The 20588-nt window shown below is 41.7% G+C and overlaps 3 protein-coding genes across 7 annotated transcripts; 1 reads left to right on the top strand and 2 right to left on the bottom strand.

The window, feature by feature from the left end:
• Positions 1–144: 144 nt before the first annotated feature.
• Positions 145–1787, bottom strand: Nup37 (nuclear pore complex protein Nup37). 2 transcript variants are annotated; one of them, XM_071773159.1, is made up of 5 exons: positions 1648–1787; positions 1282–1492; positions 923–1120; positions 485–852; positions 145–401 (listed from the first exon to the last, which is right to left on the bottom strand). In XM_071773159.1, the coding sequence occupies exons 2-5, from the start codon at positions 1429–1431 to the stop codon at positions 149–151; spliced, it is 969 nt and encodes a 322-aa protein (XP_071629260.1). In that variant the 5' UTR covers positions 1432–1492; positions 1648–1787; the 3' UTR covers positions 145–148. The 2 variants fall into 2 exon arrangements, with proteins under 2 accessions (XP_071629260.1, XP_071629261.1); XM_071773160.1 differs by having other exon boundaries at positions 1577–1711.
• Positions 1788–1888: 101 nt separating this feature from the next.
• On the top strand, positions 1889–10525 carry Ranbp21 (exportin-5-like protein Ranbp21). Of its 2 annotated transcripts, none has more exons than XM_071773154.1 (9): positions 1889–2029; positions 2760–3457; positions 3538–3846; positions 3953–5356; positions 5686–5940; positions 6016–6139; positions 6250–6586; positions 6721–7090; positions 7297–10525. In XM_071773154.1, the coding sequence occupies exons 2-9, from the start codon at positions 2771–2773 to the stop codon at positions 7456–7458; spliced, it is 3648 nt and encodes a 1215-aa protein (XP_071629255.1). In that variant the 5' UTR covers positions 1889–2029; positions 2760–2770; the 3' UTR covers positions 7459–10525. The 2 variants fall into 2 exon arrangements, with proteins under 2 accessions (XP_071629255.1, XP_071629254.1); XM_071773153.1 differs by lacking the exon at positions 1889–2029 and adding an exon at positions 2285–2503.
• Ac13e (Adenylyl cyclase 13E) lies at positions 8813–19393 on the bottom strand. 3 transcript variants are annotated; one of them, XM_071773146.1, is made up of 8 exons: positions 19005–19393; positions 17841–18127; positions 16296–17674; positions 15955–16209; positions 15412–15860; positions 15182–15337; positions 14892–15091; positions 8813–14817 (listed from the first exon to the last, which is right to left on the bottom strand). In XM_071773146.1, exons 2-8 carry the CDS (start codon positions 18116–18118, stop codon positions 13089–13091), a joined length of 4446 nt encoding a protein of 1481 aa, XP_071629247.1. In that variant the 5' UTR covers positions 18119–18127; positions 19005–19393; the 3' UTR covers positions 8813–13088. The 3 variants fall into 3 exon arrangements, with proteins under 3 accessions (XP_071629247.1, XP_071629248.1, XP_071629249.1); XM_071773147.1 differs by having other exon boundaries at positions 19012–19393; XM_071773148.1 differs by lacking the exon at positions 19005–19393 and having other exon boundaries at positions 17841–18145.
• Positions 19394–20588: the final 1195 nt, after the last annotated feature.

The raw sequence follows: 20588 nt of genomic DNA, 5'->3' as shown, positions 1-20588 counted from the left end.
GACGTCATCAAACAAGGATAAAAGAGGCGAGCACCCAGGAGCCTTAAAGCATAATAAAAGAAATTATTTTCTAAATCGCTATGTAGTATCCTAAATTCTAAAAGGTTGGAAAGAGATTTCTTTTCTGGACATAACTGTCCAATGTATCCTAATTTATATTTATTCTCCAAAAACATAGCTCTCTGTCACTTCCAGCACAGACATAGGGTAATTTATAATGCCACGTCATACCGCCGATTAATTTCACCTTTCCGCATAATACCACTACTTTCGATCTTAAATTGACAACCTTCAACAAATTATCCGGCCATCCAATACTTGACACCAGGTTTTCATTCGCATGTGAGACTTTTGCTGTTAAACCACCTTCCACATGAAGCGTTCGTTCATCAAGAGGCCGACTAGAATTGGAAATAAATAGAGCAAATTTAATGAAAGAGTGCACCAGCGATACAGGAGGATTTAAAGTCAAATTCCTTATTACCTGGGTCTGGACAAGTCCCAAAGCAGCAATTCTCCAGCAGCCATCGAGATGACTTTCAAAGGATTTGGTCCCCAGTCAGCTGCAGTTAGGGGAACGGCCCCAGAGTCGAGGGACATGATCGCTTGTTGGCTCCTGACGTTGTACATACGTATTAAACCATTCTTTTCCGCTACTAAGAGCTTGCCGGATTCTTCGTTGTGCCAACATACGCTTATACCAGGTGATGTCAGGTAAAATGTAGACACGCACTTTTGGTTTTCCTTAACCGCCCACAGCTTACTCGTATGATCGTCGGAGACCGACGCTAATAATTCACCCTCTGGTTCATAGGAGATTGCGTTTACATAATCTTTGTGACCTTCTAAAATCTTTAAAACATTCATCACAGCGTCAAATTCAACAATACTGTAAACTCACATAATTTTCAGGGATTCCTACCTCGTACACATTGATATCGTTCAGATTACTGTTGTACAATCTTATTTTGAAGTCTGATCCAGCAACGCAGAACGTGAGGATCTTCGGGACGATGCTTAGGGAGGTCTCTGGACTCCAGGTGATCGCATGAGGTCTGGCATCGTGATTAAACGTTCTGATAGGATTATACGCCATGTCTTCCACGGCGTCGTCTTCATCCTGCCATTTGAAATTTGCAAACTTTATTAAATCCTGTATCGCAATCATGTATTTTGCACACACTTTTTTTTTTTTTTTTTTCTACATATTGACAATTTCTAATGAAATTTAAAAAAAGCGATGACAATTCTCATCGGAGAGCGTCAATTCTGCGCACGAACCTGAAATCTGACAGTGCCGACGACGATCTCCTTGGCGAGGGCGATGCAGATCAGGTGCTGCGACCACTCGTACGGCGAAAACTCCACGCAGTAGATCCGCTCGAAGAAACTCCGTTTAAACGTAGGCGGCGTGGTGACTGCCTCGTCCATCCTCTCTACCTCGTCTCTGATACGTACGTGTGTGCGCGGGTAGGAACAGAGCCGGCATAACCTGCGAGGCGGGAGACAGGTTAATTTCGCGCGATTTTACCGCGTCGATCGATCTTTAACAGTAGAGAGAAAGGAGGAGGATTACAGATACACGACGTAAATACATCGGGGAAACACTCGGAAGCAAATAGACCGGGATACAGCTTGTTTCCTCACCGCGATCCGGGTGAAAAAGCGGCGTGTGTGTACACACGCCCGGTCGAGTTAGGTTAGGTTGGCCCGTCGGCGGTCGGCGGCCGCGCGGCCACGGACCACGGTGCCGCCGAGAGGGCAGCACGTGATCGCGTATGCGACCGTCCGGCCAGCCAGCCACCAGCGTGCCGCATCTCCGGAAAACTGGCGGAGTCCGAGTCCGAGCCTGCTGTGTGTGGCGAGCGTAGCACACGATCGTCACATCGACTCTGCGCTCTTTTTTCCCCCCTTCCCGACGACGGCGGTGCAGGTATGAATTGACGTGCGGCGCGACGCCGGAGAGCATCCCGCCGTCCACGCGGCCCCGCCAAGCTCCGTCTCTTATCCGCAGTTCCGCGTCACCCAGGTGAGTACGTGAGCGAGCGAGCGAGTGGTGTCAAGGCATGGTCGGTGCGCGTGCACGCGACAAGCTGTTTTGTTGATTGTTCACGCGTGTGCTCGCCCGTGAATGTTCACCGCGACCGGAAAGCACGACCTCGTCGACGACGAGCGCGACACCGCCGCCGCCGCAGCCGTCGATTTCCTCCTCCGCACCCTCGCGGCTGTGCACGCTTGCACCTGCGTAAGGCAACCTCGTTTTGATTATTTATACCGGCTTATTGTCGCCGCGTTACGGTATATTGCGTCAGCTTTGTGAAGTTGCGCGAAGTGTTGTCGTTATACACTGATAAATTCGAAGTCCGTCGTCGAAGAATTATTCAATAAAAAGCAAATTTGGGTTAATCGTTAAAATAAATTTATTGGATTGCGTTATATAAATGTGTTTATTGATGATGCCAGATGTTCTCGATTGCTAATTATTCCCGAGGAAAATCTTTAGGTGAGAACGTCTTTCTCGTGATAAGCGATACACATATGTTGTCGATTAGCATAGAGATAGGATAGCAAATTTGTATATTTTCTTTTCCCTTTATTTTCTCTTTATTTCTGTTTCTTTCTTTATTTGATAAAGAAGTTATGATAAAGTTATTTGATAAAGTAGTTATTATTTGATGAGGTAGTTGTTAAAATATTATGCAACAAACATTGTTTATTATAGCTTACGTATATTGAACTGTCTTATTCATCTATTTCAGTGCAAGTAGGAATGGAGTTCGGAGCGGGCGATGTCGCCCAGATATCGGCAGAACTGGCTCGAGTGGTCGAGATGATGATGTCACCTGGTATATCTCAACCGCAACGTCTGGAGATGTACAATGCCTGTGAGAGGTTCAAGGAGTCATCACCATTGTGCGCTCAATGCGGTCTGTACTTGGCACAGAAATCACCCGACAGAAGCTCAGTGGTGCGCCACTTTGGTCTACAGTTGATGGAGCACTGTGTGAAATATCGGTGGACACAAATCTCACAGTCGGAAAAGATCTTCATCAAGGAGAATGCCATGAAATTACTTCAAGAGGGTACCCAACCACTTTTGCAGGAAGAGGCACACATAAAGGACGCTCTGTCGCGTGTCGTAGTAGAGATGATAAAGCGAGAATGGCCCCAGCAATGGCCCACGCTGTTGGCCGAGCTCAGTCAGGCCTGCACGCGAGGCGAGAGTCAAACCGAGTTAGTCTTGTTGGTGTTCCTCAGATTGGTGGAGGATGTGGCACTCCTACAGACCCTCGAATCTAACCAGAGGAGGAAAGATATATATCAGGCGTTGACTACAAACATGGCTGAGATCTTTAGCTTCTTCCTAAGACTAATGGAGCAACACTTTTCAGAGTTTCAGAAGAAAAGTGCCTTAGGACAGACGTCCGAAGCTGCGGCACACAGTAAAGTCGTTCAAGTAAGTTATTGTATCTGAAAAGGATATGTATATTGGTAACTGGCGTTTTTCAACGAACTCTAACGTCTTTATTATAACAGGTAGTGCTGTCTACGTTAACTGGATTTGTCGAGTGGGTTTCTATAAATCATGTGATGGCCGAAGATGGAAGATTGTTGCAGATACTGTGTCTCCTACTAGGAGATCCTATATTTCAGTGCTCCGCCGCTGAATGCCTGCTTCAAATTGTAAATCGCAAAGGCAAGGCTGAAGATCGAAAGCAACTGATGATCCTGTTTTCAGAGGAGGCCTTGAGATTTATTTATACTGCAGCCACCGCTCCACCGCCCCTCGCTGGACCTACGAATTTCCATGAAAATCATTACTTATTTCTGAAGAAACTTACACAAGTACTTATTATGATAATCGCTATTAATAATAGCGCTCAATAAATTTGGATCTTGTAGGTTTAGTATGAAAAATCGATCATTATTCGCGTAATTATTATCATTTCAGGTACTGACTGGTATGGCGACACAACTTTGCGCCGTATGGGGAAAAGATGACGCCTCTAGCATACGGCCGACACATTTTAATCTCTTTCTGGACACCGTGCTCACGTTCACCATGTATCCGAGCCTCACGCTCACGCATTTAGCGAACGCGATTTGGGTGATGTTATTTAAGCATGAACAAATCAAAACAGACTCGCTGCTGCTTACGTATGTGCCCAAATACGTGGAACATACTGCGCCCAAATTGGTCCGCGTTACGTATCCACATGGTAGACAGAGCAACGGCATGACCACGTACTGCCTGGTCGATTATGACTCGGAGGAGGAGTTCAACGTCTTTTTACATCGCTTCAGAATGGACCTGTTAGAAGGATTTAGAAACGCAACTATGGTGGCACCTTTAGTAACGTTTATGTACGTGCAACAGTGGCTGACCGCGAAGATCACCAAGGGTATGTCAAATCTGCGATACAAGAGCGATCAGAACGACCGAGAGTATCTCGAATGGGAGGCCCTCGCGCAGGCACTAGATTCTGTTGTGTCCAGGATTTTGCTAATCAATGAGCGGCCAAGTGTTCAAACCGGTTTACAGCTGTTGGAACTCTGTCTGGGCTATTCACCGCAAGATCCTTGGCTTCTATCCGCTCTGCTGTCTTGTATAAGTGCGCTTTTCGTATTTCTGTCGATGTCGACTGGCTCGATGGCCATGCCGGGCGTCGCTATTCTACCGCGTGTCCTTGAGAAGATCTTCGCCACGTTGGTATTTGAGGTGCCCGGTGAGAACGAGCGCAATCGCTCACGAGCGGCCAAAAATGTGCGGCGACACGCGGCTAGCCTTATGGTGAAGATTAGTCTCAAGTATCCGCTGTTATTGCTGCCAGTATTCGAACAGATACACACAATGGTGCGCAGTTTAACCCGGGACCCAAGCCCATTGTCTCGAGTGGAGAGTGTCATGCTATACGAGGCACTGCTTCTCATCTCGAATCACTTCTGCGACTACGAGAGACAGACTCGATTCGTCACGGAGGTGATCGGTGATGCGTCCAGGAAGTTCATTGCCCTTGGCACGGATTGGTTCAAGGGACCGCTAGAACTTATGCAATTCGTGGGGCTGGACAGACCACCGGTGGAGAACATGTTGGAAGATCCAGCCAGACGCAATCGTAGTGATCTCATGATGTGTATTTGTACTGTGCTGAGCGTGGTTAAACGGTGCTCGATCCCGGAAGATCCCGATCGCGCGGCCAGGGGTGGCTTCGTGGCCGCGCTCAGCGAGAGCGGCAATCCGGTATATCGAAACCCAGCAACACCTCATGTGATCCCCATTTTGCCAACACTTTTCGCGCTATTGCGAACAATGAATGATCTCTTCAGTCATGCCGCCCTTGCCGCTCTATCTGAGGTAACATTTAATATTATTACTAATTGAGTTGAGGTGGAAGCAAAGTTGATATAGATGCAAAAAATTGAGTACGAAATTAAACTTGTAATTAATTAGATTTATAATTGTTTTAACGTGTGACAGAAATGTAGTTACAGAAATAAATATTTGGTATTTTAAAAATTGAGTTTTTTAAGACGCGAGCGCATATAGAATTCCGTTTGTCTCGTCGAGCAAGCAGCAAGTACCAAGCAACTACTAATCGTTGCGAGTAAAATAACGGAGTTGCATTGAGAGAAATATCTTGTTCTTGTTAAACAGATTGTTGAATATATCTGTTTTTATTCTAGGGCTACAAAAATGCTCATGGCCTTTTGGAGTCGGAAAAGGCGACCCTTCTGGGCGTGAATGTAACCAACGACAACAATAGTGAAACGGACCAGGCCTCAGGCCCCTCTCTGGTTCGAATGCAATCATTCCTGAGTACGATTCATGACCAATGTTATCATATGTTGGGTAGTGGCTGTCACATGATCGGTCGAGATTTTTACCAGTTGCCTGGACTTGCACCAGCCTTGTTGAATTCGGTTTTCTCGAATATGGAGGTAATCTAATAATTTTATTTTATTTTATATATATATTATCAAACAGAAATTAAAAGATGCCTCTATCTCTTCTAGGTGATTCCAGACTATAGACTACGGCCGATTATACGTGTGTTTATGAAACCGTTTATATACTCATGCCCGCCGGCATTTTACGAGAGCGTACTAGTACCTGTATTGGCTCACGTATCCACACACAGTGAGTGCTCAAAACCATTTTCTTCCCATTTTTCTACGCTTTTTATTTGACCATGTCAAACAAAAATAAATTACGAAACAATCTTATCATTCCGCGCGATCTTTTTTCAGTGTGCCAAAGATTAAGCGCAAAGTGGCAGTACATAGCGCGTCTCTACGAGTCCGGCGGTCTGGACGAAGAGAACACCGATACGCAGGAAGTTATCGACGACATGCTCAACAGGAATCTGACCAGGGACTTCGTGGACGTGTTAAAAGTGGCTCTGGTCGGTGGAGCCGCATGCGACGCCACTCCTCCAGATACCATGGAACAGGACAACGGAGGAATGGCAGTGGATCCACCTCTCTCACGGGGAAACAGCATCGTCGCCGAGGTCGTCAGCGAGCTTGGGACTTTTGTTTTGCGTCATCCATCTACTTGTCACAGCGTCGTTCTATGCGTATTAGGGTAAAATATAATCATATGAATAGAAGTGTCACCGTCGATTTTATTGTGAAATTGTAAATGAAAATTTTTTAAAAGTTTAAAAAATTTTTTTCTTTTTCTTCAAAGTATCTTCAACTAATAATGTATATTTCTAGGGCGCTTGCATGGAACGACTCAAACGCGAGTCTCAAGGCTACAATGTTGACTGGGCCTGTAGTCCGAGCACTGGCAGCTGATGGCAGTGTCACTCCCTCTATGGCAGCACACATTATGGTCGCCGTTCTTCAAGGTTTACAATTGCACGGTCAGCATGAGGCCAATCAGGGTTCCCTTATCACTTTAGGCGCACAAGTTTACGAGTGCCTCAGACCTAAGTTTCCCAATATTATCGAAGTGATGCAGCAAATCCCGGGGGTCAATCCCGCCGACTTGCAGCGCTTTGATGAGAAAATGTCGGTGGTCAGCACGAAAGGCAACAAGGTCGAGAAGGGAAAGAAGGATCTCTTCAAGAAAATCACTAATCAGGTATATAATTGCAATATCCAAAGGATGTCTATATACCTTAAGGTAAATTCTTTAACTTGAAGTCTGCATTTAAAGTCTTGTTAAAAATTTTGTAAGAGGAATTTTCATGATTTATCATGATTCTATTATTGTATGTTTTTTTTATTTTTTCTTTTTATTTATTTAAACGGTCTAATAATAATCGGGTCTCAATGCGTCTTTTACAGCTTATCGGCAGAAGCGTAGGGCAATTGTTCCGTAAGGAAGTCAAGATAGATAATTTACCGCGGATAGAGGTATCTGCTAAGCCTCATCCAGTGCGCGTGGATGAGATCTCGAAGAAGGCCACTGACACGGGAATAACAGCACTGTTCGCTGAATCTACGTAGCAGACAGTTTTAGAGAATCACATTTTGCATAGCTGGTCTAACTCAATAAATAATTATAAGTTATTGTAAAAAGGTCTCTTTTCAAGGGTGCCATATCAATGGCTCAAAGAAAGAACGTTCGATTCAAAACAGCTGAAACGGTGCGTTTCTTTCTAGGAAAATTTACAAATTTTTTTACGGCGACTTACCGATGGCCGTAAATAAAGCCGGGTTAAAGTGTTCGAGGTATCACCTCGGATTTATACAATTGCAAATTCAAAGATTACTTTTTACTTGTATACTTTACTTTCAACGAGAACATTAAAAAAAAGAAATGTATTTCGTGAAAGAAAGTACACAAGAAAAGTAGTAGCATGCAATTTTTGATAAAATTGCAATCACGTAGAAAATGGAGGCGATACTTCCGGAATCCTCGGGCATAACCGTGCCCTCACTCAATCACTAGGTGCTCCAAAAATTAAGTCTCGGATTATAAATTATAAATACATCTAATTCATAGTACATAAATATTTATGATTAGCAATCGGGGGGAGATCTTTCTGCACTTTCCTCACTCTGAAATCGATCGTAAATTTCAAACTGACGAAGATGCAGCACGCGCTTCGGCGATAAGTGTAGATAATTTTTTACACTGCACATTCTGTCGTTACTTTTATTTATTCTAATTAATTTTAAAGACTCGCGCAGGAGGAAGAACGAGGCCGATATCATTCGCATCCCACTTTGTTGGTTACATCAAAAAATGAACATTTGATCTCTTGGGTAGCGACAGAAATTTTTCGATGCGTTGTCATCCTTTCAAGGTCCATTTTAATCAACGTTTTTATAAAAATAATTCCAAACGCATCACACAATGCCACCCTTCGTGGCACATAAAAATTCTTCAGGATTGTGGGGGAATTGTACAATGAAGACGTAAGAGACTATTGTGATAAGACTAATGTGTGATGAGTAAAATTTTACAATACACGCGAAAGTGAGCGAGCCGCAAAGTGAATTTCATTGCTTATGTATAAACGAAGTAAGAAGAGAAACGCGAGTGCAAGCTGTGACTGATGTGTGCAAAACTGAACACTGTAGTATATTTCTTATTCTCTTTCTTTACTATTTCTTTTCCTGTGCTATTTTCTAAATTATGTCTCCGAAGTTTGTAGTGTCTGTAGCACGTTAGGTCTGTTCTCTTTAGCTGAAAGCCTTCTTTATTTTTAGTGATACTTAAAATAAAACAGATATGTTCGCGATTTAGGGAGAGAAAAAGAACTAATAAATTTGTGGAAAGAATGCAGCTAAAAAGAACCTATCTATTGTATTATACTACGCTAAGGATTTCGAGGTATAGTTTATTACATCGGTGTCATATATCTATATATATATATACATATAAGTATATACATATTGTACAATAAAATCTTATAGCGTTTGAGCTTATATCAGAGTAGAAGAGAACGAATGTAATCGCTCGTCTACACAACACACGCTACATATATATATATTTGTTTTGGATTTCATGTTATACAATTCGTTGATTTGTTTCAAGGCGTGAATCGACGCCGAAGAGTATGTACACGAAAAGTCGATCAACGTCTTCCTTACAGCCGAGTTTTCTCGCGAACGTTGAAAAAATTGAAAAATCGCGGTACAGCATACAAATCAATTAAATTTACGCGATTACTATATTTACATACAAGTCGAGACGGCAGTTTTAATCAAGAAGATATGTATATGTATACATACACGATCTATGCGAGAACATATGGACATCTGTATATTACGATCTTAATATAAATGCAAAATAACGATAAGCGCGCAAATGACAATTAACGAGTTAAGAAGTAGGTAACCAATTGCACGTGAACTGTTGCGAAAATCGTTTCGAGAAAAATCCAGACGCATATTTAGAATATTAAATCTTTTTTTAAGATCGAAGAAGTATCATACACACGGATCGCCAAGACTACTACCATTAGAGTGTCACATATCAAAAATGTTTTTAGTCCATTTTCGCAAAAATTTTTTATTCTCATTTACTCGACTAGAATCGCATGTAGAACGAACTTTCAAGCGATCATTGTTACATTTGATTTCTATCTCACGTGCTTATCTTTCTCCTCTGTCAAAAAGTCCGCACGACAACACGTTTTAAATTCAATAAATTCGCAAATTCTTGCATCAGTAGTCTACACTACTTTCTCAAGCATTCCACTGCGCTTTTAGGAACAAATATGCGATCGGTAGATTGTGTGAGAAGAGTAGTTCCTGATTTATAATTAACGAGAAAGAAGAAGATTCCATCACTCATAACGTGATGGAAAGTACTCACTTAAGCATTTAACTTTTTATCGATGGAACATCGATGACGAAGAAAAAGTAATACAACGTGTTTCCTTTTCGTTGCATTGTTCCATGAGACGAAAAAAAACTACAATGGGAACACCTGATATACGCATGTATACACTGAATGTACATCGAAAAAGCGTATCACATTGCCAATTTTTCATAACGTGTCATATTTCACACTCATCTTCTTTTTAAAAATCGTGCATTACGTGAATAAAATAATGTCACCAATGAAGTCTGCGTGTACAGCAATGAATTATGATAATTATCTGGGGCCATTCTGGTATGGCAAAAATCGGTTTGTTTCACAATCGACTGCTCTTCACCGAGTTGCAAAATTATTGAATTCGCAATGGTACTATTTTTTGAAAATTCTTTATTACTGACTTGAGTTTAATTTTACAACAATGTGATACTTGAAATCATATTTTACATTTATACATTTAACTGAAAATGTAACGAAAGTACCCGGATGGCTTTTCACGCTTGTTTATATATATGTACATAAACAATATATATAATTTATGTATTATCTATATTTATATACATATATATAAACAAAGTAATCACACACATCACGCTTTGTTATAATATTAAATGTTCCAACGATTTATGCCAGGCGAGAAAGAGACGAGAATCCTCGCCCGTTTTTTGTACATCAGCTATAGTGAAGTCAGCGGTATAATATTGTATATATTATATTGTAATAAAGAAATTGCATTGACAATAATTATATGTACGTCAATATAGCCTGGAGTCTCTCTGCCTCGTTGTCCGTAGAACTTGTGTACGCTCGACAAATATATATATATATATATATATATATATATATATATATATATATATATATATATATATATATATACGGTTTGCAACATATTTTATTTGATATCTCATAACGTGTACGTATATATTCCTCTCATCCCACAGATCGGCGAGCGTAACATTTGTACATATAGATATAAAGATCATCGTGTTTGCGAGCACGCTTTCGCGATACGAATTGTTATCTCACACGTACTCAAACGCAAAATCTTATAATTGACCGTAATCGTAGAAATTTTTCGGCGTAAGCCTTGTGTGCCAAGGTGATACGCCAAATCAAAGCGATTACTCGCGAAGTTACAGTATCGTAGCTCTCCCTCAAATCTCTCCAAAGAAATTACATCCAAAAAAGTTATTTCATACACAAGTCATAAATATGTTACAGCATATATTTACAGGAATCGGAACCGACATTCAGGTCCTTCTTTTATCATACATAATTATTGACATTACTTTCACGTGTAACAAATATTTCCGTTGAGTTAAACGCTGCTTATCAAGACCACAATTAGAATCCTTGTGTCAATAAAAGCGTATTACATGCAGAACATACAAACAGTTATGATCCAGCCCATTTATTGCATTATGTTTGCAATGCGTATCATTTACATAAACGCAAACGCCTAGCTTCTTGTGTTAACGTAGTCTTTCGGATAAATCCTCAAAATTCTGTACATATATAAAATACAAATATATATGTAAATAATGTAAATATACACACATATACACACGCGTTATTTTCTACAGAGCATAAATCCCATCGAGCGCGGTGTCGCTTGTCGTTGAGATTAAAAAGAAAATGCAACAAGATACTCTTTGGAATCCGACGTAGCAGTTTTATGTCCAAATATAACAACGGAGATGTTTACTTAACGGCGACAAGAAGCACTTTATTGTATTAGTCGTGTTCGTGAGCTACGTTTGGAATGTGTGCGATTTAATTTTTATATTCCACGCACGTGTATTATTTTCTATTATACAACATATTTTAAGCATATTCTATGTTTACATATGCACACGTCCGCGGCCTGAATCGTTAATTTTATTGATCTTTGGTAAAATCATTTTTCATCGTTCACAATCTAAGATATAAATTTTTTAGATAAAAATTTCCCTTATTATTCGTTCGTTTTTATTTGTTCTACATAGATCAAGTTTCAAGCGACGCCTATAACGCTTTGTCTTATATTCATCTTGTATGTATATACGTGACGTGTCACAATATCAGACAGGAAGACAAGAGACTGTGTAAATTCATATTCTTTATGTTATACTTTTAAAAATTTATTTAACTCATAATTAACGGGGTATTCGAGTTTCGTTGAACTTTTATCGCGTCGGACGCACTTCGCTGTTGTTCTTAGAATATCGAATAGAATAGAATGCCACACGTATTAACTTCCAACTTCTCCAATTTATCGCACGAGCGCTTTATCGTCACTCGATCGTCCGATAGGGAAGGATGATCTTTTCGTGACTCGACTTAAGAAACAGACATCAGTTGCATTTCAAGTTCGACGTTCAAGTATCTATACATATATATTCGTGCAAAAAATTTATTCGTGGCATCTATATACTGTATATATATATGTACATATACACAAATAATTACCATTTCGATGCTCGATAACGTAAAACGCTTCTAAAAAAATCCCTTCGCCACTGATTCAGTTTTGTACTCGAGACAAAGGCAGATCTCGGATAATTTCCCACGATATATCTTTTTCTCAGACATCGTTCGACATTTTTTACAAAAATACAGTAATATCTCTTGTTAATAAATATCTCTCGCTAATAAAGTTTGAGCAGTCAACGAATAAGGCTTTGTATCGTTTTTCTTTTCTCAGCAGCGCATGTAATGACTGCTGTGCTTCGCAAAAAGATATATTATTCTATTCCGTTTGCTCTTTCTCATCCGCTTCACACGTCTCCCTAATCAACACGAGTCTGTTGAGTCGACTGTTAAACCTGTCCACCGTTAATATCTGGACGTTTTTCAGTCTTACGTTAAAAAATTTAAATTATGGTAAATATTTATAAACTTAGTATAAGTATTTATGAACTGTTTATAAAACTTATGAATTCCTTTCTCTCTTCGACTTTTAGAATTTTATTGAATTTTATTTTCGTCAAACATTTATCAACACAAAAAAAAGAGAAAATTATCTTCTTTTATTTTGACAAAAAAAATAAATAAAAAAAGATTATTAAAAACACATTTTTATTTAATATAACAATGCACAAGTGTTTAAATAATTAAAAATAAAAGGCAAAAAGATTACTTTTAATCTAACTCTGTTCATTTACTATCCAAAAACTCAAGTTATAAGATGTTAAACTATGAAAAATGTCTCAGAATATTAATGGACAGATCTAATCTAAGTGTCGCAATTACTGCAGGCCGCGAATCAGATTATCGACATATAATCGTCGCGTAGGAGAATACCGATATAATCGACGTTGAATCTTCAAGAACCGGTCGTATCATTCTTCTTTCCTTTCAGCAGGAACACATCCATATTATCCTTGCCCTTGACGTACACCTGCCCGCGCGGCTCGAATTCATATCGTTCCGACAGAACGTCCAAGCAATTGCTGGCCATCTGTATCCTGCCGGCGACCCCGGTGGAGTCCATTCGCGACGCTATGTTGACCGCGTCGCCCCAAATATCGTAATACAGCTTGGTAGCGCCGATCACGCCAGCCGTGACATCGCCGTAGTTGTAGCCGATTCGCAGAATCAGCTTGAAACCCAACAAGTCCCGATTGAAATCGTATATCACTTTGTGCATCGCCACGGCGAAGTCCAACAGTTGGAACAGATGCGTGTACTCGTGCTCGCTCTGCTGCCTCACCTGCGGATTCAGACCGCTCGCAGCCATGAAGGTGCTGCCGATCGTCTTGATCTTCTCGACATTTACGTACTCCGGCCTCTCCAGCAGCTCGTCGAAATCGCCTATGAGCTCGTTAAGCACACGCAGGTACTCCTTACCGCCCAGATACGACTCGTCGTACAGCTCGTTGAAGTTAACGATACTGGCGAAGATGATGCCCACGGACTTGTGATTCTGCGAATATTTGGCGGTGGTCTTAAGCTGATCAGCCACGTACTTAGGTATGATGTTATGTAGCAGCCAGTCGGCCTGATTCTTCATTGACTGCACGCGCGTCTTGTCGCGCGCTGCCACCGCGTTGCCGTGGAAGGACAATCGATAACTGATCTCAAACTCGCGATTTAGGAACCAGACCAGCAGCAATAGCAACACCATATCCAAATATATCTCCGAATTGTACAATCTCTCATTATAGCTGGTGTAAGATATCCCACGAGTCGTAGGCGACGCTTCTCGTTCTCCTGTATATTTCGCGGCTGGCGATGGCGGTCTCGTTGAAGCGGTAGTGGCGAGAAAATCTCTCGTACCGTTTGGAAAGTTCCCACCTTTCAGTTCGCTCGCAAGCGATTTGATAAGATTCGGATGCAGCGCGCCTAACTGCATCAACTGCGAGTCGTTGATACGATTGTTGGCACTGCTGATACTATTATTACTACTGAGATTCTCCCGATATGGTGATATGTGAGTCACCACAAGACATATAAACAGTATACCGGTGAGTGTGACCAGCAGATTTTTCATCCAACAATTGAGCTGCGTGAAGTTACAGAAGTGGACTAGTCCGACAAAGATCAAGTAGCTGTAGTAATACTCGAAGTTGTTGAGGCTCCGAAAGCTGTTGCATGTGAAATTCAGCAAGATGGAAATAATCGGCAGACCGACCAAGACCGCGCCGCACACGTGCCACGGATACCACCGGGAGAAAAACTTAAAGATCTTCGGCGTGAACGTCGCGTGAGCCGTGTTCGAATAGAGAAGTCGACGGATGCAGAGCGACACCGCGATCACTTGAACGGTGATGGCGAGCACGGAGAATATTATATAATAAATCGTCGGTTTGCACAGAAGGAACAACGAGACTGTGATGGCCGTGTAAACCAGGGCAGATATCAAAATGTCAAAGTATGTGTTGAATCTCGAGGTGGCTAAGGTAGGTGGGTTATCGCCCATGCTCTCGTTGGCCTTGTGCGCATTCTCTCGGTACTCCTTCTCCATTTCCTTATTCTTGAAGAAGAGAGTGACGCTCGACAATGGTGGTTTGACAAAATATGAACGCTGAGAGCTCACGTTGTCTTGGACGCACCTTCAAGAAGATAAATCTTTAAAAAAAACATCCATCGCAATTTGTAAGGTGTGCCGAGGAATGATTTGTCTCACCTAATTAATTGGAGATCGGATTGCTTCCGTAATTTATGAAAGCACGCGCCAAATGTATCAGTTATCATCGGAGGGAAGAGATAAGGGGGCACCGATGACGAAGGTTCGTGAGTGGAGTTTAACGTCGAACTAGAAGTATAATAGCCACTGACCCTGTGTCCCAATAGATCACCTTGGGTTATGCCATTCATTAGGAACAACTGCAAAGTCATAAAAAAAACACGATAAAGCAATGTATTCAGTGGTGTAAAAGAATTCTGGAAAATATACCAGATTTACAAAAAACGTACCTGCTGTTGTATGCTGCTTCGCCTGCTATTGCTCTTGATACCGGAATCTTTTCTACTGCAAATGGAAGAAGCATTACTAATCGGCTCTTGACCAGATAATAAAGGACTAGAAGGTACAGGATTCGGGTCCATTTCAACGCCGTTGTTCAGAGGGACCTGCGAAGCGATCGTAAGCACTGATCAATCATAAAGTAAGTCACTATTAGCAAAGAAGGCAAAGAACTACTAACCCGTCTAAATCCATTGCATTCTTCGTATGTCTGAATATCGGGTTTCGCTCGCGCCATAGCGATATTTCTTCCCTCTTCGATCTCCAGAGGTGTCATTTCCTCGGTTGTCCGTTGTCTCTGCAGATATCTCCACCGCTTATGCCGCACTTTCTTCTTGCCGTAGCTAGCGGTGGACGTCGGACTCTTGTTTGAGTCCTCCTTCTCGTCCGTGATGTCACCGTCGTTCTCGGAATCCAAAATACTAGGCAAGGAATTAGCCTTCATCCTGTAATTGCTCGCGTTCGTGACCATATGGAGATAATGACTTCGCGGTTTGGCCTGATTGTTGCACGACGCCAGGCGATTCCGCGATTGCATCAATGGCGAAATGCTCTTGGGTGACGTGACGTTCGTGATAAATTGATTCACGAAATCCGATTTACGGGCTCTAATGAAGTAAGTTTTTACCCCTGAAACGATGAAAGATTCATACGTGTAATATAAAATTCAGATCTCCGTTACTCTTTTCTCCTCTTCTTCTTTTCTTCACATTATTTTACTTACCATTGACTACTTCTCCATTTTCCGTAATGTACTGGTCTCCCAAAAATCTCAAAGTATTTTCACTCAGATGTACACGGCCGGGCTTTCCCGTGCTCTCCAATTTATTTGCTAAAGTCACATCATTCGACCAAACGTCAAATTTGAATCTCTTCGTGCCCACAATTCCACAGAGTATGGTGCCTGTGTGCACACCCACTCTCATGTTCACGCCCTCGCGTCTTTCGATGTCGAATTGCTTGATAGCTTCGATCATGGCTATTAGAATGCAATTCATAACATTAATTTCACAATTGAGATCGAGCTAATAATGATCATAATGTATATAATAATGTGCCACCTACCTAGCCCCATTTCTATGCAACATTTCGCATGATCGGATCTTGGTTCCGGACATCCGCTTACGCAGTAGTAGCAGTCTCCCAATGTGGAGATCTTTTCGCAACCGTGATGTTCACATAGATCATCAAAACGTTCGAACAGATCGTTCAGAATGCCCACTAATTCCTCCGCGGTTTTGTTCGAGCTCATCCTAGTAAATCCGACGATATCGGCAAACAGGATACTGACGTCCTCCATCGAGAGCATGTTGAATGGGCGAAACAACGAATGAATGTCAGTATTATTGGACGGTATCGAGCCCTTTTTCAGAGAGTCCTCTCGCTCTCTCTCGCGCTCGCTCTCCTCCATGAGCCAATCCGCGACCTTTGGCGGCATGACAGAGTGTATCATTTTCTCCTTCAGTTGTTTTTCCATTTCCAGTTGTCGACGGACCAGCAGGGATTGGCCGACTTTCATAAACGTACCGCGCATTCTCACGAAGGTCATTATCAAAATATGCATGCCTATCAAATGAATACAAATCTGCATCAAGATCCTTATTGCGAGATTCGTGGAGAAGTCAATATCATCGGCGAATAAGTTATCGTTAGCATAATTATCTACTGGCGATGAATTTACGGTGGAATTAATTGCGGTTATCATGGATGGGACGCTAGAATTTAATCTCGTTAAAACATTCGTGTTGCTTAGGGCATCGTGTAATTGTTGAGCCACCGTTTCTGAGTATCTCGGTCCGACATTCATCATGTCTCTGCCTTCACGCAATCTCGATATCGCCTCTGTACTAATTGCTGTAGTAAAATCACTAATATTACGTATCACATTCTGTAGACCAGCAACATTTAGAGGATCCTTTAGAGACGAATGCATAAGTACTGACGCTTTCTCTTCCTCCGCTGTCGTATTATTAATTCCTGAAGTATCGTTTTGTACAATTCGTTCGCTCGTGTAAAATCTTTGTCGTGCGTCCTTCGAGCCATACAAATAGGCAGTCAGGAACTCAAACATGAATGAGTACAGCGTGGATATCCCCACGCAGGCGTAGAGTGGCATCGGCAGCACTGTATAAATGACTAATAAGATCTCGGAGCACAAGGCGAAGTGTCCGACCAAAGTCAACCCGTCCACGTGAGGCGGTACCAAGGCAAGGAAGAGTAAGGACAGGAAACAGAGTGTTGATGCAACTCCCAGGGAAGTCGGTAATACGTAGGATTTGTAGTAGTCTGTGTGTGTTAAATAAAAGACAGCCGAAACCATAACGCCGACGATACCAAAAACACCCGCTATTGCCGCCCATGTCGATGTATCATTCTCTACCCCGATTATCACAAAATACGTCAGCCACGATAAGGACACTAGCAACATGTACGTAAGAGCGTACCTGCAAAAAAATAATAATCAATTAGAACTCTTTCTATTTCTAATTGTAATCAGATTGTAATCAAAGTACTAATGATTAGTCCAATAATAATGTTTCCTAATCATGTACATATCATATATGTATAGCAATCATGCACTCGTTATATAAATAATATATTAGTACAAACCGAAATCTTAATCTAATTTGAGGAAAGGCACTTCTCCTATACTGTTCTTCGAGGATTTCCGAATCGAATCTGGGATTCCACCAGGAACGCGGTGCTGCGCGTTCAAACGGCACAGGTAAACTGATACCGCAACATCCCAATCCCTGGCTACTATGTGCCAGATATGTTTGTATGTATGGTGCCAGAGATATGTGAATCTCGTCCTCGGCATCTTCGCTATCCTTTGCCCGGGTAAAGCTGACAGACGAGCCACGCTTCCGTTCCAATTGAGGAGTCATATTGACAATCTGACAGAATTCAAAAAGTCACTATAGTGTTCTGAAATTATATCATTCAAGTAATGGCAAAACAAAAGGCAAATAAATCACAAGCATCAATCAGAAACAGAAGGAATGTTCAAAATGTTTAATGAATTAAATAATTAACTTAATTTAAAAAATGTATATACAATTTAGCTTGACAAAACAATTATTACCTACTTTTATGTGTCACGAAATTAATTGATAAACTTAGATAAATCTATATATTTCTTTTCTGATATATATTGTATAAAATGTATGTGTCTATGAACTGAGGAACATGAACACTATATATACATATATATCCATATCCAATTATCCTATTGAGTAGTGTCTATAAATATTATGCAGCTTGAACTATTGACATATGTGTTATCATTCTGTTGCAACTACAATAAGCAGCTGCTACTAATAATACCGTGCATAACACACGCTATTTAATGAATGCCACCAACGAAGACTCCCCAATCCGCATACTTTTTTTTATTCACTTAGGCTATATTATCACAACAAAAGGCATGCAACGCTAAATTGAAATTTCCACAAACAAGAAATTTATGCAATTTAAAAAGACACGTTCAACAATATCCATTCCGGAGCGGTTCGAGCCTTTTGGCCGATAATTTGTATGAGAAAAACGGAGCATCCCTCGCGTCTCGCGAGGCGTGACATTTCACGCGCGTCGACGACGATCGCGGAGCACCTCGCGCGAGGTACTTCCTCGTTTCGTGTTACGTTGGACGCGAGACTGTACGGAATTGTCAACTTCTACGAATTGTCAACTTCAATGTCAACTCGCGCGTCAAGTACTCGCGAGGCGAGTCACGCGCGCGAAACCCAATGGCAACGGCGCGACAAGACTTACCGCTTACCGCCAGACGTGGGATTACCGTCGGTTAGGGGCGAGAACGCCGGAGAATATGAGGAATCATCATCCTCCTCCTCGCTGACATCGGAGATCGGAGGTGTCTCGCGGGAATCAGCTAGTGTCGCGGGACGCCATTTTTTTCGCGGCTCTCCTTCAGCGGCGCCGTCGCGGCGGAGGGGTGGGGGAGACTGGGGGGAGAGCGCGGCCGGGCCTCTTCGGTGAGGGTTGGCGAGGGTCGACGCCGAGGCGCGCGGCGGGCGGATTGTCGCGCGGATGCGAAAAAAAAAGAGAGAAAAAAAGTAGCGAAGGAATCACGCGTTCTCGTCGACGTTGCCGAGACGTTCTCCGCGACGTTCCGCAGCCATTTTGAATCCCGTCAGCAGGGTGGGGACGACAACCTGGTGAATGACGTTTACATTCCTCCCTCGAGGATCGAACCGCGAACGGAGAACCGTCGCTGAACCGATAACGGTGATTCTGAACTTCGTGAAAAAATTAAAAAAAAAATAGGTAAAGAGGAAACGACGATCTCGGTGATAACGTAGGAACTTTTTTCGTCGGGAGCCTCCCTTTCGTCAGGGCGGTTTTCATTCCGCGACGCGGCCAATCGCAGGCGAGAACTCTCCCGACGAAACTGTTCGCATTGGTCACTAGGTGCGGAGCCAATCCGGAGCTTGACGGAGAGGATGATTTAAAAAAACGCGCGGAAATCAAGCTAAACAAATATATCTATAAACACTTGTAAAAATTGTAATTTTGTAAATATAATTAATACTGAAGTGATAATAATGAACTCAATTAGAGAGGAAAACGCCATTTACGGTCCGGACTGGATCTTGATAACCTAATATAATAATATTGTGCGAATAATTTTATATATATACGTGATATTTTTTGCAATAAATTCTTTACAGTAATTTAATAAGGATGCTTATTTTATTAGCATCAAAATTTAAATCGATTTAATCAAATATTGATTGTGAATTTATACTGTTTCAACTAGAAGTTGTGTTTTAAAAACCGGCAAAAAATCGATTTACTGAGTTTGGAGAAAGTATATAAAATTCATACAGTCATATAATATTATTATTAAGCTATAGGTACCAAGATCCAGTCTAACCATAAAGCGCTTTTCTCTTTAATTGTACATCAAAACGATCGCGCGTTTCACTAATTTTATTAATAATAATAAACATATTCCGCAAGACAAATTTTGTACAATTTAATTACATTATGTAATATATATTTTATTGAGATGTGGATTTTATAAAAATTTCGTTCCGGCGCAGACAGGAGAAAGCTAATCAGACTCAGCATTCAACCTGTTGAAACATATAACATTTTATTGACTTAATCAAATATACAATTTGATTATCTCTTTTGTGAGCAAGTGTTCCACAATTTTGTTTGATCAGCGCGCGCACTCGCAAGATCGCGCGATCAACCGCGACCTCGATTGATCGACGGCGCCGAATTGTCAACAACCGGCGTGAAGGCGTGAAGGTAACCGCGCTTTCGCGCTCGCGAGGTTGGCCAGGTTGGCCTGGGTTGGCCATCGTATGAACTTGCTGATGTCGCCGA

The sequence above is a fragment of the Temnothorax longispinosus genome, chromosome 3 (genome assembly GCF_030848805.1).
Source record: "Temnothorax longispinosus isolate EJ_2023e chromosome 3, Tlon_JGU_v1, whole genome shotgun sequence".
Lineage (NCBI taxonomy): Eukaryota > Metazoa > Arthropoda > Insecta > Hymenoptera > Formicidae > Temnothorax > Temnothorax longispinosus.
The sequence above is the reverse complement of the archived record's forward strand: the minus strand, read 5'-3'. Positions and strand labels throughout refer to the sequence as shown.

Excerpts from the sequence above, each read along its gene's own strand:
- Ranbp21 (XM_071773153.1), top strand. The coding sequence starts at position 2,464 with ATGTTCTCGATTGCTAATTATTCCCGAGGAAAATCTTTAG. Across the intron at positions 5,357-5,685 it reads CCCTTGCCGCTCTATCTGAG|GGCTACAAAAATGCTCATGG; the intron begins GTAACATTTAAT and ends TTTTTATTCTAG. Across the intron at positions 5,941-6,015 it reads CGGTTTTCTCGAATATGGAG|GTGATTCCAGACTATAGACT; the intron begins GTAATCTAATAA and ends TATCTCTTCTAG.
- Ac13e (XM_071773146.1), bottom strand. The coding sequence starts at position 18,118 with ATGACTCCTCAATTGGAACGGAAGCGTGGCTCGTCTGTCAGCTTTACC. Across the intron at positions 16,210-16,295 it reads TTGCATAGAAATGGGGCTAG|CCATGATCGAAGCTATCAAG; the intron begins GTAGGTGGCACA and ends GCATTCTAATAG. Across the intron at positions 15,338-15,411 it reads AATGCAATGGATTTAGACGG|GTCCCTCTGAACAACGGCGT; the intron begins GTTAGTAGTTCT and ends ATCGCTTCGCAG.
- Nup37 (XM_071773159.1), bottom strand. The coding sequence starts at position 1,431 with ATGGACGAGGCAGTCACCACGCCGCCTACGTTTAAACGGAGTTTCTTC. Across the intron at positions 1,121-1,281 it reads TCGGCACTGTCAGATTTCAG|GATGAAGACGACGCCGTGGA; the intron begins GTTCGTGCGCAG and ends TTCAAATGGCAG. Across the intron at positions 402-484 it reads TGGGACTTGTCCAGACCCAG|TCGGCCTCTTGATGAACGAA; the intron begins GTAATAAGGAAT and ends TTCCAATTCTAG.